At 48.5% G+C, this 18,411-nt stretch overlaps 1 protein-coding gene across 1 annotated transcript in view; it reads right to left on the bottom strand.

Moving 5' to 3' along the window:
* Positions 1–18,411, bottom strand: part of DOCK4 (dedicator of cytokinesis 4) — a 348,354-nt gene that overhangs the window by 33,562 nt on the left and 296,381 nt on the right. Inside the window, 7 exon segments of the mRNA XM_029072864.2 lie at positions 648–734; positions 1,887–2,035; positions 4,116–4,209; positions 7,602–7,662; positions 8,474–8,569; positions 8,714–8,740; positions 17,629–17,714. Coding sequence (XP_028928697.1) covers positions 648–734; positions 1,887–2,035; positions 4,116–4,209; positions 7,602–7,662; positions 8,474–8,569; positions 8,714–8,740; positions 17,629–17,714 — 600 coding nt within the window.

Below are 18,411 nucleotides of genomic sequence, written 5' to 3'. Positions count from 1 at the left end.
CATCTGCTTAGTCTTAAGGGATCCACAGTGGAAAAATAAAGCATCCTAAGATCCCCTCAGAGGTTTCAGATTGGGTGCTCCATTTATGCACTGTAATCTAATCCATATCCTACAAGGGTGTCATATATATATATATATAGAGAGAGAGAGAGAGAGAGAGAGAGCACGTGCATTATGGGCAGGGTATGTGTCTGTTTACTGTTGTACTCTCCCAAATGCTCAGTACAGAGTTCTGCCCACAGTAAACTATCAACAAATATGACTGAATGAATCGTATTTCATTCAAACCAGTCTTGGTTTCTCAGAACCAATTTAAGTGTGTGCTTCTCAGGAAACAAATGGATGTCTAAAAAAAAGTTTTCAACCAAGACTTGCACAATCATATATCTTTAAATTATATATTATAGATTATTCTTATTAATTTCCATTTCCCCCTCTACACTCTAAGCCTGCTATGGGCAGGGAATGTGTTTACCTACTCTGTTATACTGTACTCTCCTTAACTCTTAGTACAGCACTCTCTGCATAGAAAGCACTCAATAAGCACAAAGAAGAAAATGTGACAAACTTAATTTCACCCAGCTCCATTGCAGAACTAATCCAAAAAGAGTTTCCAAAATCAGGTTAAAATAGAACAAGTACATTACCCTCATCTTGCTGAGGTTCCGATAGTCATAATAGCTCTCATATTGCTCAGCGATCTTTCTGCACAGGATAATGCCGTTCTCCCAGCACTGTGGACAAACAAGCCACATGAATGCAGTACTGGGACCACCGATGCCAGGGAAAGTCCTTGCTACAAAAACACTGGGATCTCAGGGGGCAGGGCTGTCACACTAGGGTGTCCTCAAAGCCCCAATTACTGGTGGAAAGTGGAGTCCCAGGAGAGAGTTCAGGGGCCATTCAACTGGATTGAAACAGGGCTAGAAACACACAAGTTGAGGCTTGGAGGCTGGACCTACCTTGGCCAATTATCTCAGTCACCTAGGCCACAAAAATACCATTCTAAACTGATCAGACCTTTTCTCCCAACTGTGTGGATCATTCAGGCCAGGGTAGTTTGGGCCTGGAATTCTCTGACCAGTTAGAATTCAAGGGAGTGCTCAGGGAGTTGTGAGGGGACATTTCCGGAACAGTCAGTCAATTCTGGCTATGAAGGAGCAAAACGAGGGAGTTCAGACGGCAATTGGGGTGCCCCAATTCCTATCCTAGTGACCCAGTAATGCGGAATCACACTTGTTGCCTCAGAAGCCTGACACAGCTCCTTCCTGTCTTCATATCCTCAGAGTCCTCGGACTCTCAGAAGCCTCAGCCTTGGGGGACTCTGGGTAGCTTGATGACTCACTGAAGAAATGATGGGATTTCTGTGGGAGTAGATGAATTAGTGCCACTTCACAAATTGAGGGTAAAAGTTCTTCCTGAGCATGAGAGATTCTTTGACATGGGTTTCAGAGCAGGGGCGGGCCCCTGGGCCTTTGGTTCCCAGCCCTGCTCAACACTAGTTTCACTGGCTGCTAGTAGGGGCTGCGCAGAAATCCTGCAGCTGACAGCAAGTGGAAACAACCCTTCCTGGGCAAGTGGCTGAACTGAAGGAGGAGGGGGAAGGGGAGGAGAAGGAGAAGGGGGGGGGAGGAGGGAGAGGAGGAAGAGGAGGAGGAAAAATGGGGAGGAAGAAGTGAAGGGGAAGGAGAGAGGGAAGAAAGGAGGAAGGAAGAGAAGGAAGGTGGGGGAGAGGAGGAGAGGAGGAAGGGAAGGAGGAGGCTCCCCTCAGTTGACAGCTGGATTTGGATTCTGCTGTGGAGAAAGGCAAAGGACAGAACTGCAGTGAACTCCACCTCTTGGCCTGAACCGAGCCTGACAGAGAAGCCACCAGCCGGACCACTCACTTTGCCTCTGTCAAAGTTCTGGATGACGGTGAGGTGAAGGTATTCCTTGCGCTGCCACTCAGTTTGCATGGGGTAGGTCAAGAACTCCCTTAGCGGCCGGTCAGACCACTCCAGCAGCTCATCATACAGCAAGAGTGTGTAGGCCGCCTCTGGAACAAAGGAGAATGGATGCTTCAATGGATGCTCCCTCCCTCTGTCTAGCCCAGCCCAACTCAGCCCAGCCACGACACTTCCTTCATGGAGGAGGGCATGAGGGGCAGGCTCCTGGCTCCATGGGGAGGCAAGGGATCTGGTTTTAGGGGCCTATGACCAGGAGTCTCTTCCCCTCCACTCACAGTGCCCACTCCCCTTCCCTCCTGCCTGCCTGTTGCCTCTTTTCTGATTGCCCAGTTAAGTTCCCTTCAGCTGCCTGCTCCCTCCCTGAATTACATGCCTAATCTGGGGTGGATGCATAGACTGGCTGGTGACAAGAGACAGACTCTGGACCTACAAGGTTGGACAGGGTCAAGGGGCAAGCACTGGTGAGGGCCCTCTCCCCTACCAGTGACTGCAGAGCATGGCCCAATGGGAAGAAAATAAGCAGAAAAAGAACCATTCTCCTCAGGCACCTAGCTGAGGTGAGAGTAGATGGTTCTGTTCAACAGGGCACCTTCTCGCCATTTACTGCCTAGCATGTCTAAGACTGACCTCCTTATCTTCCCTCCCAAATCCTGTCCTGTCCCTGACTTTCCCGTCACTGTGGAAGGCACTACCATCCTTCCCATCTCACAAGCTTGCAACCTTAGTGTCATCTTTGACTCCGCTCTCTCATTCACCCCACACATCCATTCCGTCACCAAAACCTGCTGCTCTCACCTTCACAACATCACCAAGATCTACCCTTTCCTCTTCATCCAAACCGCTACCTTGTTGGTACAATCTCTCAGCATATCCTGACTGGAATATTGCATCAGCATCCTTTCTGATCTCCCAACCTCCTATCTCTCCCCACTTCAGCCTATACTTCACTCTGCAGCCTGGATTATCTTTCTAGAGAAACGCTCTGGTCATGTCATCCTCCTCCTCAAAAATCTCCAGTGGTTGCCTAACAACCTTCGTATGAAGCAAAAACTCCTCACTATTGGCTTCAAAGCTCTCCATCACCTTGCCCCCTCCTACCTCACCTCCCTTCTCTCCTTCTACAGCCTGCATACTACGTTCCTCTGCAGCTAACCTCCTCACTGTGCCTCGTTCTCGCCTGTCCTGCCATCAACCCCTGGCCCACGTCCTACCTCTGGCCTGGAATGCCCTCCCTCCTCACATTCACCAAACTAGGTCTCTTCCCCCCTTCAAAGTCCTACTGAGAGCTCATGTCCTCCAGGAGACCTTCCCAGACTGAGCTCCCCTTTTCCTCTGCCCCTTCCCATCGCCCTTACTCCCTCCCTCTGCTCTATCCCCTTCTCCATCTCACAGCACTTGTGTATATTTGTACATACTTATTATTGTATTTATTAATGATGTGCATATATCTATAATTTTATTTATCTATTTTGATGCTATTGATGCCTGTCTACTTGTTTTGCTTTGTTATGTCTCTCCCCTTTCTAGACTGTGAGCCCGTTGTTGGGTAGAGATTGTCTGTATCTGTTGCCGAATTGTACTTTCCAAGCACTTAATACAGTGTTCTGCACACAGAAAGCACTCAATAAATACGACTGAATGAATAAATGAATGAAACCGCTGGGCCTGGGGACAGAGACCTGGCTTTGTCAGTACTACATCTTCTTACCCTAGACAGGGGCGCATTATATGACCTGGGCTTGCCCACAGGCCCATGGCCAGGTCCAGCCTGAGATGATTCTGGGTAGGTCTCGGGCCTTTGATTCCTTCTGTCAATGAGAGGCCACTCTACTCTCTCCAGGCAGCAATTAGCCAGGGCTTCCCTGCTGAAAACAGTTACAAGACTGTCATGGTGGACTCACAATGACTGGAACAGGTCTGGGGAACCAAGCTGGGGCTCTCTGAGCCCAGCTCACCCCATCCCTTTCTGGAGCTCTGAACCTGCTAGGCAAACTGTCTCCACTCTAGGACTAAACCATTTTTACACTACTGAACCTCACCTGAAATGATGGGCAGACGGATGGACAGAAACACAGACACACAGACACACACAGACACACAAAGGCATCCACCCAATCACATTTATTTATGAATGGCTGAGCACATGTCTTCTGCAAGGCATAGAATTACCTGTGAAGTTCTGGGCTTTCAGGTGCAAATCATAGAGTTTGTGGATGTAGCGAATGTACATCTCCTCCTTGTTCAGTTCAGTCTTATAAAAGTTCTGAAACAAGAACACAAGTGCAATAAAGGATCAAATCATCTCTCCCCTCCCTCTGTTTCATAAACTGGTTGATATGAGGGCCGTGACAGGACTAGAAGCAAGGAGATCTGGGTTATTCTAACCCCTGCTCCACTACTTGCCTGTTGCATGACCTTGGGCAAATCACTTAACCTCTCTGTGCCTCAGTTCCCGCATCCACACAATGGGGATTCAATACCTTCTCCCTCTCCCCCCTTAGACTGTAAACCCCCTGTGGGACAGCAACTGTGCTGATCTGTCTTGTATCTAGCCTAGTGCTTAGCACAGTGCTTCTTATTATTTCTGTAGGGATCAGGAGGTGCTGTGGGAAAGTCTCCAGGGTGAGGGTGGTGGGTGGAGGAACCAGGAGAGGTAGGATAATGTGTTTGCAGGGGAAGACAGAATGTCCTGATAGTTCTCTGGAGAAACAGGTGAACAACAAAATTCTGCTGAGCTCCTCCACCTGGGTGGTCCCTTGACCATGTACCTGTGAGTGGACCAACTGGTAAAACCATAGTCCCCATAGCCTGGGTTTGTGTTGCTTTGGCCCAAATTTGAGCCATTCCCAGCTTCACAAGGAGGAGGGAAGAACTGACCAGGGGTCTGCATGGCTGACCGCCCCCTTCCTCCTTGTCGATCTCCCTGCCGAAGATGGGAGCATTCTCCATAGGAAAATCCCAATGCCCCCACCCTCTTTTAAACTAACCCCAAATTGGTTTAATCAACTTGAAGGGCTGGGCCCCAATTCCTGCAGCAAGATTTTGTAAACCATTAAGGGATGATGTGTTTTAGGTAAGAAACAGTTCTGCTCGGGAAGGATAGGTGATTCTTTCTGAATGGAGAGCACTCCTTCACAGAAAGCTCTGTGAGTCTCTCAGCAGACAAGCAACTCTCACAGATGTCTGCCAAACACAGATGGCACAAGGAACAAAACAATAGTTAAGTTTCCTAGTATTAGTCACATCAAAGATTAAGGATTTTATCAGTTTAGACCTGGGTTTAACTCATGCCAGTCATAAGGGGAAAAGGAACTTGCCTCAAGTTCTGGTGTCTTGGGCTCGGAGCAAAAGTCATGAGGAAGAAAATACCAATGAAGTGAAACAATGAAACAATGGCTTTGAGCAAGTCCTGGGTCTGCTGGTGTGGGATTGGGAAGTCTGGTCCAGAATTGATGGATTGGGTGCTCTCTGAGAATAACTGTTTCCATTCGTGGTCAACTTTTCCCTTCTCTGTGATGACCCAATAACTTTCCTTCCCAATCCAACAGTGCTATTGAATGAGCATCTACTTAATAAAGAACACCAGACTAAAAGTCTGGCAAGTAAAGGTAAGGAGCTGACAATCTCACTGGGGAGACAGATGTTAAAATACATCACAGGAAGGAGGAAGGCACGGAGTGTAAAGATGTTTAGAGGTTGGGGGTACAGTACCGAGGGGTTTGGGAGATTGAGAACTGTTGAAGTGGCAGTTGGGGTGAGGGGCACCTGCTGAGGAGGTAAGAGATTAATTTTGGAGGGCATCCTGGAGAAGGTGTGATTTCAGAAGGGCCTTAAAGATGGGGAGACCAGTGGTCTCTCAGCCGTGAAGGGAAGGTTAGTTAGAAAGATATCTCAGGGATGGAAATGGAATCACTCCTCTTCCCACACCATTTGGTCTTTTCCACACAAAAGGATGGGTGGTATCACATGGTCTGGAAGGGCACTGACTCTGGCTACACAGTGATGTTAGTGAGTGATTTATGCTGATGAATGACTGGACCCAAACTGCATAATCTGAAAAAGTTTGTGTCCCTTCTGAGAGTTCAAAACAGGGGAATCACTGGAGCAGAGGATAGTGAAGGGAGGCGGAGAGGAAGGAGGGTTGGCTAAGGTGGGGAGGGGTTTCATAATGGAAATGACAGTATCCAGAGCTGGGTGGTAAGTCTCATAAAGGAGGAGCAGTCACCCAAAAAGCAGGCAGAAGGCTGGGAGGCAGGTGAGGGCAGGCGCCTGGAGAGGGGGGCAGAGGACTGAAGGCAGGTCAGGAGGGCAGGCACCCAGAGAAGGGGCATTGCATGTTCAGAGGCAGTGATGTGGATCTGGAGCTGTGAGGGTGGATTTGATGCAGGAGAGGTTGGTTACACACTGAGGGAGTGGAATGGGCAGACAACTGGCAGATTGGGGGCAGAGAGAGTGAAAAAGAAGAGGAAAGAAGGAGGAGGAGCCGTGTGTCATCAGCTCATGGCCAAAGAAGGTCTGGCTGTGGAGAGGGGAAACAGCAGTGAACGTGGCAGGGCGTAAATGAGACCAGCGGGGAGAAAGGAACATATTGTGTTGGACTGGGTGGAAAAAATGGATCAACTGAAACAATGGACAAAGGAAGGAGTGTGAATGTTGACAGAGCTAGAATGGGGCGGAAAGAGGTACAGTTGCCTGAATTTTACAAAAACACACAGAAATGTGCTGCAGTGCCTAGCTGATCCTCCAGATTTATACTGATAAAATGTCCTGTCCAAGGCCCAGTTCCCCTGGTGGCAGTAGAGCAGATGAAAAAGCTGAAGGTGCAAGACCCAACCAGCTGCCTGTCAGCCCCGAGAAGCTGACAGATTTAAAAGAGGGGCAAGAGACATTTGCCATGTAATTGTCCTGGGTGTGAGTTGGCAATTAGGCAATTAAGCCTTGCCCTCCAAATTTATTGAGGAAATCATCATTTCTACGCATTAACAACAACTTGGCTATTCAGAGCCCAAAGAGCCATTTAATTATTATTATTATTTTTAATTTCCCAGAAAAGACATTTCTGGAAAGTGGCACAAAATTAGGGGCTGTAGAGAGAGGGAACTTCAACAAAGGAGATGCTGATTGTAACCTGTAACCTCTCAGTGGCTGCTTAATGAGTAGAGTCGGAAGGAAAGCGAGAAGGTGGTGGGGTGGGAGGAGGAAGGGGGGAGGGGGCACTGAAGGACACAAAAGGAGAAATCAGTGCCACTCCTGGGAGGCGGCTTTATCTTGCTCCAGAGGAAACCCAGAATCGGCTCCAGCTGAGATGGCAGAGACATTCGGCTGGTTCTCTCAGGCCCTCGAATGGTTTGGGGAAAGCAAAAGAAGTTAGCAGTTTCAGGGGTTGGGGAGTCCAAGTTCTCTGTGGTGCCCAATCAGATCACCGCTGGGTGTGTGCTCAGTTACTGGCTTCAGAGCAGGAGGAAAAGTGAATTTACCAGCCACGCTGGACCAAGCATCTTTCTGGAGCGGCTCTGAAAAGCCGGCTGGAAATTGAGCTCAGTGAAAACAAAGCCTGCCCCCACCCAGATGGACAGGGACCCCATGGGGATCAGGAGTTTCTAGTGTCCAAGCCCTGTGGTTTTAAGCCCACTACACCTAGACCAGTGTACGCACCAGGAGGCTCACGGTGCAGCCAATTTTTTTGCCATCCACTTCCCCTATCTTCATGCAGTCCCTGGAAACAAAAGAGCAGAGTCACCATCTGCGGAAAGACAGAAGGAACAGACCCCCAACACAGGTTGCTGGAGTCGAGAACAGGAGAGAGGGCAGACTGATCGAGGGGCGGAGCGGGGGAGTGGACTGTGGCATGTGATAGGCCCCGAGGGGCAGTCCTGGAAAGGGCGAGGTGGCTTAGAATTTCCTGCAAGGGAATAGCAGGTTCATCACTGAGGGGGCCAGCCTAGGAAGTGGCCCGCTAGAGGGAATCACGTTTACAATGGGGGTCATTGAACTGACCATCTCCTTGATGGTGACAGTGTGGTGACACTCTGTCCCTCTCACCGTGCCCCTGGCCCGAGAAGAGGTAAAGGCAGATGGTTATAACTCAACGAGGGTGGTTGCTGACGCCACTCAGGAAAGAGCAATCGTGGCTATGCTGGCTCCCCTTTCCCACATATGCAGTTCTGGCTGGAGGCAGACCAGCTGGAACCCCAAACATCCAGTACAAAACCAAGTGAGGGACCACCCTATCCTCAACCGCTCATCCCCAGGGCAATATGGGGGAGGCTGGCCAGGCCATCCAGCCCAGATCTCTTGGGTCTGACTCCAATTCGGGGGCTTGGGGAGCCCAAGAAAGGAGTCGTCATCATCAGAGGAATGGGGATCTGCCTCCTGGAGTCACATCAGGTAGAAGAAGGCAGGAGGTCCCCCAGCTCACAGTGCCACACTTGCCCCACCCAGACTCTCCCGAGATCTCAAGTGTGCTTAGCTCACTACATTTCCTAGCTTAGGGCTAGGATTCCCAGGTGGCCTGAGGCTGGGCTCACCTGTAGTCCAGGAGCCTCTCCATCAGGCGTGTTACAGTGGCAATTAATGAAACGCCACTCTCTCTCCATGTTTCCCGCTCAATTTTCTTTAGGAGGCTGGGAAAGAAAGAACCCAGGGCAATTTCAACATTTATTTTTACCGGTCACCATGACAACCATTTTACTTTCATCAGTACCTTAAATGCCTTAGCAACCACTGCAACATCTCACAAGTATCACAGTTTGCAAACAATGTCTTACCTAGGATATGGACCAAATAGTGGGATTCTAATCCAGGAAGCATTGACAAAGCAAATTGATGTTCAGATTATCCGGGTGGTAAATATCAGAACACAGGTGCATGCAGATCACCAGACACTCCCAAGACCCACACGGTTTCTAGCCCCACGACATCAGCAGTCTCTCCCAGAGTGTGGCCAGCCTGCTCAGCTCAGGAAATTAAACGAAACTGCACAAAGAGACCATCCCAGTGGCTGCAAGTTTCCTTTAAGGAGGCTCTCGGGTTTATTTGAATAAAAACGTTCTCCTACCTCTCGGTGGAATGCATCTCCTCCCTGGCAGTTTGACTGCAGTGCAACGGCTACAGGAAAATCCTTGTACAGACGGAATGACGTTTCGCGTTTTTTCCTTTTACTTAACATTTGCCCACTCAATACATATTGTACTCTTGTGCCCTCCCTCCACAGTTTCTTCCATTCATTTTGCCGTTAATCACAGAGCATTTGCTTACCAAAGTAGGCTGGTGACTAGCCCCGGACCCCGTCTCTCCTCCCGCCTTCCTCTGGATTTTAGCTCCTTGGACCAGAGGCTCTCCACAAATGTAAAATAAAAGATTATGGGGGAACAGGGGCTGGGCTAGTCTTCTCTGCAGCTGAAACCCAATGGTAATGATAAGTTGAGTCCATCTAGTTAACCCTGCAAAACCAAACTTGATCCAAGAGGGACTGAAAGTTGTCGGTGTTGCAGCACTGAGGCCAGGGCACATGTCTGAGCTGGTTTTCCAAGGGAATTCAAAATGAAATCATCTCATTGGCACCTGCGTTGGGTCTCTGTCTTTCACCGGTAGCCAAGGGGACACCCATCTTCCCCACAAATCCCACTGAAGCTGCCCTGGCGCTATCCTGTCTTTGCCCAGTGAGGCTCCTGGGGCTCAGTTCATTTCATTTCTGCAGCTCTGCCTGCCTTTCCTTTCCCCAACAACTTGGCGTCCCCCCAGCCCAGCATCTCTGCTCCCCATGGCATATGTCTGGCAAGTCCAACCTGTTCCCAGGGTTCCTGGGAGCTGTGGCAGCTGGGCGGGGGGCATGGCCCTGACTAATCCCTCGGGGGTGGCCAGATCTCTGAAAGGCACCTGCTTCGTTGGGCATGGCAAATCATAACAAACTGAGCCCCAAGGCCATGCCCGCCTGTCAAGTCCACTCAGGAGGACTCGTCTCTGGGTAAACAGTTACTATGCCAAGCAGAGTGCTGCCAGAATGCCAAGGAGAGAGCATGCATGTGTGGGAACATTGCTTTGGAGAAAGGGGCTTGACCTGCTGAGACCTTGGGCCTTGCCAGCTGTGGGCTTCATCTTCCCTTACTGGTGATGATCAGGGCAGAGGGCAGAACCTGGACCCTCCAGTGGCAAGTCCAAGCCCAACTGTGACCCAACCAAGCACCAGGGTGAATCTCTGGGACTCTGGACTTCCACTGCAGGGCCTTCATCTCAGCCATCCATGGGGGGCACTGGACAGATCAGATTTGAAGCAGCAGCTGGGGGGGTTGGCCAGGACTGCCCCATTGTTGAGGGTCAGCCACTATGCCACTATGTGGACTGAGCTGTGGAGCCAGGCCACTCCCTCAAGCTGTGGCAAGAACCACATGCCTTTTGGGGGTCAAGCCTCCTCCATCTCCTCAGCCCATGGCTGGGACTTCAGTCTTCAGAGCCTACTCCCCAGGGGATCCCCCAGGGACCAGAACCCAGTCTCTGAACCGCTGCTGCTGACTGCTCCATTTCCAAGGCATCAGAGAGCATCTCTGCATTCTTGCCTGGACTGGAGCTGGCCCCTGATAATCCCCTCACCGCCCCAATTGTGGGGGCTGAGCTCCAGGGTCCCCAGTCCCTTCCAGTTCATGGTTGAGGAAGAGATCGTGGGAAGGAAGTGGGATGGGCCCCCTCCCCACCAACCAGAAATACGCTATCCTGACCACTTTTGAGAAGCTCTGGGGGCTGATGGCTCCCTTTGACTTGCCAGCTCGCCCTCTCTGCTCCTACGAAGCAATCCTCATAGCTTTCCCCCACCCACCAGAGAGTATAGAAAAGGAAGAAAAAGGGAGGTAAACCAGAAGGGCTGTGGCTTTGGTGCTCGGGGTTCCGAGGGACCCAAGGTTCTGGTGAGTTCTCAGGCATGATTGTCAGGACAATCTTTCTGGAAAGGGAAAGGCTTGATATGATTCAGCTGCAACTTAACTTTGGGTTCACAAAGACTGTTTAACTGACTTGATGGCGTACAGCAATCTGGGATAGGAGGAGTGCACCACTCACAGAAGCCACAGCCCTTCCCCAGGGTTGGCGGCTGATTTTAGGAGGCTGTTATGCTTTGCAACTCTCTGCCTACCAAGACCACTGCAGGGAGGAGGCAAGGAAAGAGGCTGAGGACCAAAGTATTTCCCTCCCTCCTGCTTATCATCACAAATAGGAAGCTCCTGAAAGAGAAGGGGATAAGCACAGAGCCCTAAGTTCTCTGTGTTGAGAAAGTTGAGGCGGAACAGATATTGTGATGGGGATCCTTTCTGCTTGTCTGGGCTTGTATGGAGCCGGGGGACCGGAATTCCCCCATTCCACCCATCACTTTCCAAGAAGCAACAGTCAGCTTTTAGAACATCGGACCCTCAGCCATCTGATCCTGAGTCAGCCCTGCCACCTCCCAGGACTCTGCCTCTGATAGGGGTACCAGGACTCTTAAAGGAGCTCTGTGATATCTGCCCTCCTGGACACCCAATTTCATGGTAAGGATGGCCTATCCAATACACCAAAATGTTCCCACTAGGTCTTTGTCTTTCCCCCTATACTATCCTACCCAAGGTCTCTTCCCTGAGGGGGTTCTGTCCTCCATCTGTTTAGACTGGGAGGCCCATGGGCCAAGCCCCATGTCTTAATTTCTGTCAGTGTATGTCATTTTAGATCGACTAATCTTCCCATTCCATGGTCACCTTACTGCCAGAACACACATTTTTATCCCCATGCATTGACTTGCAGAGTAGTTTAACACTGTCCATTGCTCTTAAGCTAAAAAGTCACTAAAAAGATCAAATATCAGCTAAATGAACTAGGCACATAAAAAATACCCCAGCCACAGAAAATCCTATTGGCCTGGTGGGTTTGATTTCAAGGGGCTGTCTCTAGTCTACTCCCACAAAGCTGAACGGAAGTAATCCCATCTAAGTCTAAAAATCAGTTCAAAATGAATATTTTAGAGCTCCATTACATTCTTGCTTCCCAATCAAGTCAGACAGCTTGAAGCTGGTTTCAGAGCTGTTTTTGAAAAGAACGTATGATGTGCACAGTGTTCATCCAAGAAAGTCTGTTAATATTGAGCATATGTGAATGAATGGTTCCTTGTCGTCCTAATGATAAAATGTTGGTTTAATTGACCATTACTTTCAGACAACATTACGTGTGGCTTTGCCACTTCCTGAAGGCTTTTGTGAATGGGTGTCGAGAAATTATTTCAACATTCTCCCCCAAATAGCTACCTATGGCACGAACCATTTGGTTTTCTGAATCAATTTCCATAATGTTTCCAGATGTTTTATAAAACCTGATGAAGTTTAGCACACTTAGTTGGCCACACACAATGTAATTTTCACATCTTAATTTCTTCCTCATTTCCAACGGTTAAGGCGCCCTGGCGCTTATTTAGGAATTCTGAGCTATGCCCTCAGTGGCACCGAGGAGAACACAAAGCTTTCCAGAATCTACTTGGAGAAAGATACAAAAGCATTTTTTAAATGGCAGAGGCCTCTACCCACACTCTTTTGTGTGTGGGTGAAAAGGGCAGATAATGTACATGCCCATGGAGCTAATGCTGCTTTCAAAGATGCCGCAACCGGAACAATCTCAAGCCAACCTACTCACTGGGCATCATTTTCATCTCTCTAATCACCAACCTCTTGCTCACAACCTGCCTCCTTCCTGGAACTCCCCTCCCAATTCATAACCAGCAGGACACTGCTCTCCCCTTCTTCAAAGCCTTTCTGAAATCACACCTCCTCCAGATGGTCTGATTAATCTATCTTCTCCACACTAATTCTCCTCCTCCTGCCATTCCAGTGCTTTCACATCAATCAATCAATAGCATTTATTGAGCACTTACTTTTTAAAAAAATGGTATTTGTTTATCTCTTAGTATGTACCAGGCACTGTTGTAAGCGCTGGGGTATATACAAGGTAATCAGGTTGGACACAGTCCATGTCCCACATAGGACTCACAGTCTCAATCCCATTTTATCGATGAGGTGACTGAGGCACAGAGATATGAAGTGACTTTCCCAAGGTCACATAGCAGACAAGAGGCTGAGCGGGGTCTCGTCCTGCCTCTGGCTTGGAATGCCCTCCCTCCTCAAATCTGACAGATAATTACTTTCCCTCTCTTCAAAGCCTTATTGAAGGCACATCTCCTCCAAGAGGCCTTCCCTGACTCAGACCCCCTTTCCTCTTCTCCCATTTCCTTCTGTGCTGCTCTGACTTGCTCCCTTTGTTCTTTCCCTGTCCCAGTGCCACAGCACTTATGTATATATCTGTAGATTGTTTATTTATATTACTGTCTGTCTCCCCATCTCTAAACTGTAAACTCATTGTGGGTAGGGAATGTGCCTGTTTATTGTTATATTGTACTCTCTCAAGTACTTAGTATAGTCAGAAGCAGCATGGCGTAATGGAAAGAGCCCGGGCTTGGAAGACAGAGGGCATGGGTTCTAATCCCAACAACTCCACTTGTCAGCTGGGTGACCTTGGGCAAGTCACTTCACTTCTCTGTGTCTCAGTTACCTCATCTATAAAATGGGGATGAAGACTGTGAGCCCTATGTGGGATGACCTGATGACCTTGTATCTACCCAGAGCTTAGAACAGAGTTTGGCACAAAGTAAGTACTTAACAAATACCAACTTTATTATTATTATTATTACAGTACTCTGCACACAGTAAGTGCTCAATAAATACGATTGAATGAATGAATGAATGAAACCCAGGTCTCTATGACTTCCAGGCCCATGCTCTATTCTCTAGGCCATGTTGCTTAATGTGTGCAGAACACTATATTAAGTGCTTGGGAGAGTACAATACAATAGAGTTGGCAGACACATTTCCTGCCCACAATGAGCTTACCGTATAGAGGGGGATAGAGACATTAATTTAAATAAATTACAGATAGATACACAAGTGCTCTGGGGTTGAGGGGATGGTGAATAAACGGAGCAAATCAGGGTGAAGCAAATGAAGTGGGAAAAAAGAAATGAGGACTTAGTCAGGGAAGTCCTCTTGGAGGAGATGCTCCTTCAATAAAGCCTTGAAGGTGGGGAGAGTAATTGTCAGATATGAAGAGGGAGAATGTTCAAGTTCAGAGACAGGACGTGAGTGAGAGGACGACAGCACACAATAAGCACTCAATAAATACAATTAATGATGATGAAAAATGATCTGGGCAGCAGAGTGAAATATGGACTGGAGTGGGGAAAGACAGGAGGCAGGAAGGTCAGCAGGGAGGCTGATGCATTAATCAAGGAGGGTTAGGATAAGTGAATGTGAATGGAGAGGAAAGGGTGGATTTTAGTGACATTGTGAAAATTGAAGCAACAGGATTTAGTGGTAGATGTGTGTTGAATGAGAGAGATGAATCAAGGATAAAGTCAAGGTTATGGGTTTGTGAGACAGGAAGGATGGTGGTGCTGACTACAGTGATGGGAAAATCACGGGGAGGACTGAGTTTGGATGAAAGTAAGAGGAGTTCTGTTTAGGACATGTTAAGTTTGAGTGTTGACGGGACATCCAAGTACAGAAATTTTAAAGACAAGAGGAAATGTGAAACTGCAAAGAGGGAGAGAAATCAGGGCTGGAGATGTAGATTTGAGAATCATCTGCATTGAGGTGGTAGTTGAAGCCACTGAGAGAATGAGATCTCCATGGGAGTGGGTGTAGATGGAAAATAGTGGTTGAACCAGAACTGAGCCCTGAGGGACGCCCACAGAGCAAGGGAGGCAGAGGAGGAGCCTGCAAAAGAGACTGAGAATGAATGGCCGAGAGATAGGAGGAGAACCAGGAGAGAACAGTGTTAGGATGGAGGTTGGATAATATTTCCAGGAAAAGGGGGTGGTCAACAGTGTAGAAGGCAGCTGAGAGGTCAAGGAGAATTAGGTGGAGTAGAAGCTTTTGGATTTGGCAAGAAGGACTTGTAACCTTTCAGAGGGTGGTTTCCGCGGAGTGAAGGAAACTGAAGCCAGATTGGAAAAGATCAAGGAGATAACTGGAGGAGAGGAACTTGAGACAGCAGGTGTAGATAACTAGCTCAAGGAGTTTGGAGAGGAATGGTAGGAGGGACATGGGGTGATAACTGGAGGAAGGCGTGGGGTGAAGGGATATTTTTTAAAGATAGAGGAGACACGAGCATGCTTGAAAATGGGGGGGTTTTTTAGGATGGGGAAACATGAACATGTTTGAAAGCAGTGGGAAAAAAAACATCGGTGAGAGAACAGTTGAAGATGGAAGGGAGGGGGCAGGTGTTTTGATAAGGTGCAAAGGAATAGAGTCAGAGGCACAGGTGGAGGGGGCAGATTTTGAGAGAAGGCCGGAGGTCTCCTCTTGAGAGACTGCTGGGAAAGATGGGAAAGTGGAAGAAGAGGCAGGAAGAGGGAGGGCCTGAAGAGGAGCAGGGGAAATTTCAGGACAATCACACCTGACAGTTTCAATTTTCTCACTAAAGTATGTGGCCAGATCATTGGGGGCAAGAGACTGGGGAGGCTGAGGGACAGGGGGTTTGAGGAGGGAATTAAACATCGGGAACAACTGCCAAGGGCAATGGGCATGGGTGTCTATAAGGATGGAGTAATAACCTTGCCAGGCAGAGGAGAAGGCACACAAGGATAAAGTTGAAATGGACGAGGTAGGCCTGATATCTAGATTTCTGCCAGCAGCGCTATGGAGCTCATGCACTGGAGCAAAGAAAGTGGACTGTGGAAGTGATCCAGGGTTGTGTTTTAGTGGTAAGAGTGGTCACCTCTGCACTTGAGTATTCATCACAACCCTGACCCCAGTAGCACTTAGGTATATATCATTATGCTCTATTGCTTTCGCCTATCTGTAATTTATGTTAGTGTTTTTCTCCCTAGCTAGACTGTAAGACGGCAGAGACTATATCTACTAACTCTACTCTCCCAAGCATTTAGTACAATGCTCTGTGCAAGACTAAGCGCTCTAAGTGGCCAAACATCGGATGTTCTGCAACGTCAGATGCTCTGCACACAGTTGGCACTCAATAAATGCTACTGATGATGATTTTATCGCCAAGGACCTTCGAAGTCTTCTAGAAAGCAGTTGGCTCCCACCATACCTGTCCATCTCCCACTGCACACTCGCCATTTCAACTCATCTTGTGACTTTCTGGGACCCCAACACCCAGTCTTCCCTCCCTTCTCTCCTGTGAGATCTTGGACAAATCACTTCACTTCTGTTTACCTCAGTTACCTCATCTGTAAAATGGGGATTAGGAATGTAAATCCCATGAGGGACAGGGACTGTGTTCAAAACCTGATTAGCTTGAATCATTCCCAGTGCTTAGAACAGTGCTCGAGACATAGTAAGTGCTTAACAAATGCCATTATTATTATTATTGTTATAGATACTACTGATTAGAACAGTGAAATCAGTATTTGAGGACCTCTTTAGGCAGGCAGAGAAGAGACTATATGGTAGATTTACATTCAGCTCCCTGAAAAGGATTCCCTTATTCAGTCAGAGACCCTCAAAAGAAGAAAGGGGGTCAGCTGATCCTTACTGTGAGTGGGAACTCAGGGTACTGGGGATGGGCACTGAGCTCCCCATCCACAGGGCCCTCAGTACAATCCCCCTACTACACTCTTTTTCTCCTTCCCTTCCTTCCTCCCCCTTTTCCTCTCACCCCCGACTCAAGTGCCTGGGGCTGGATTACAACAGACCCGACTGTTTTGAAACTCTGAGTTTGTCTCTCTCTCTCTCTCCTCTTGTCTCTGACCATTTCTCTGGGTCCCTGACTTGTTTTGATACCTGTCACCCCCCTTCTAGACTGTGAGTCCATTGTGGTCAGGGATTATCTCTATTTGTTGCCGAATTGTACTTGTCAAGCGCTTAGTACAATGCTCTGCACACAGTAAGTGCTCAATAAATATGATTGAATGAATGAATGAGTACTTCAACCCCCCACCCTTCACCTGCCCCCTGCCTTGAGTCATTCAGCTACTCCTTCTTCTTGGTCAGAGGCAGCCAGGTTGCCTAGGGGAGCCTTTCCCCTCTAGATGCTAAGCTCACTGTGGGCAGGGAGCCACTCTTGTATTATATTCTCACAGGTGCTTAGTACAATGTGGTGCACATAATAAGTGCTCAGTACATAGCATTAATGATGATGATGACTTTTGAATTTGTGCTCATGCCTCCCCTCACCTATCTGCCTTCAATCCAAGTGGCAGCAGCAGCAGCAGTGACAGAAGCATGGGCAGAATAAAACAAATGAGGCATCTGGAGGGTAGCACCTATTGGGCTCCTCACATCCCCTTCTCCCTCCCTCAACAACCAGAAACTGCCCCATCTCCCTCTGTCTGCTCCAACAAACAGGAATTGCCCCTTCCATTTCCCTCCCCAGACTCCTTGCCCCAATAACCAACAACTGCTTCTCCCACCTCTCTTTCCCTCCACCTGCAACTTTTCTTCTCCCTATCTAAAGTGGTCAGGAAAATGAAGGGTAAAGTGAATTATAGTTACACTGTCCACCCTAACAAGGTAAAAGCTTCTGTCAGTAGCAGACTCAGACTCATTTGCAAATCCCCTCTGTTAGCCAGGATTCAGGAGACAGTTCAAATGAGAGACCACATCCACCAGGATACCGGAGACACTGAGGGAAACGAGCCTGAGAGAAATCTCTTACTCACATGCTGTTGAAGAGCTCCCGGTATGTCTCGTCCCCTTTTCCTTCAGACATCAAACTGTCCAATTTGTCGATCAGTTTGGCCTCCACCTGAAATAGGCCCCAGAAGGAGACTTGAACCCCTCTTAGCTCTGGCTTGTCATCGACTCCCAGAGGCATCCTGAGAAAACTCAAATGCTCTCAGGAGATGTGTCCATTTTATGGGGGGTGGGGAGGTTAGAGAAGCAGCGTGGCTAAGTGGAAAGAGCACGGGCTTTGGAGTCAGGGCTCACGAGTTCGAATCCCAGCTCTGCCACTTGTCGGCTGTGTGACTGTGGGCAAGTCACTTAACTTCTCTGTGCCTCAGTTCCCTCATCTGTAAAATGGGGATTAAGACTGTGAGCCCCACGTGGGACAACCTGATTCCTCTATGTCTACCCCAGCGCTTAGAACAGTGCTTGGCACATAGTAAGCGCTTAACAAATACCAACATTATTATTATTATTATAAGGGTGTCATACTGCTGGCTAGGCTGACTGGCACCTATCCACTGGATTTGTTTTTAGACTAAGTGGAACAACGTGACTCCAAATGTCTGGAGAAGAGTGGAGTTGGCCGTGGCTATCTGTGGATTGAAAGCAAAAAGCCGGCAGCCCTGCTTCACTCCCCGATTCTTCCTCAAGGACTGTGGTAAGGAGAAAGATAGGTCTTTACAAAGCTAACCAACCAGTCACCAGAGTCTGGGGAATGGGGATACCTCTCCATTACATCATCTCATTTCCAAACTGTTTGGCGACTGCTGCCTGGC

The sequence above is a fragment of the Ornithorhynchus anatinus genome, chromosome 10 (assembly GCF_004115215.2).
Source record: "Ornithorhynchus anatinus isolate Pmale09 chromosome 10, mOrnAna1.pri.v4, whole genome shotgun sequence".
NCBI classification, from domain to species: Eukaryota; Metazoa; Chordata; class Mammalia; order Monotremata; family Ornithorhynchidae; genus Ornithorhynchus; species Ornithorhynchus anatinus.
This window is presented reverse-complemented; position numbering and strand designations above follow the sequence as displayed.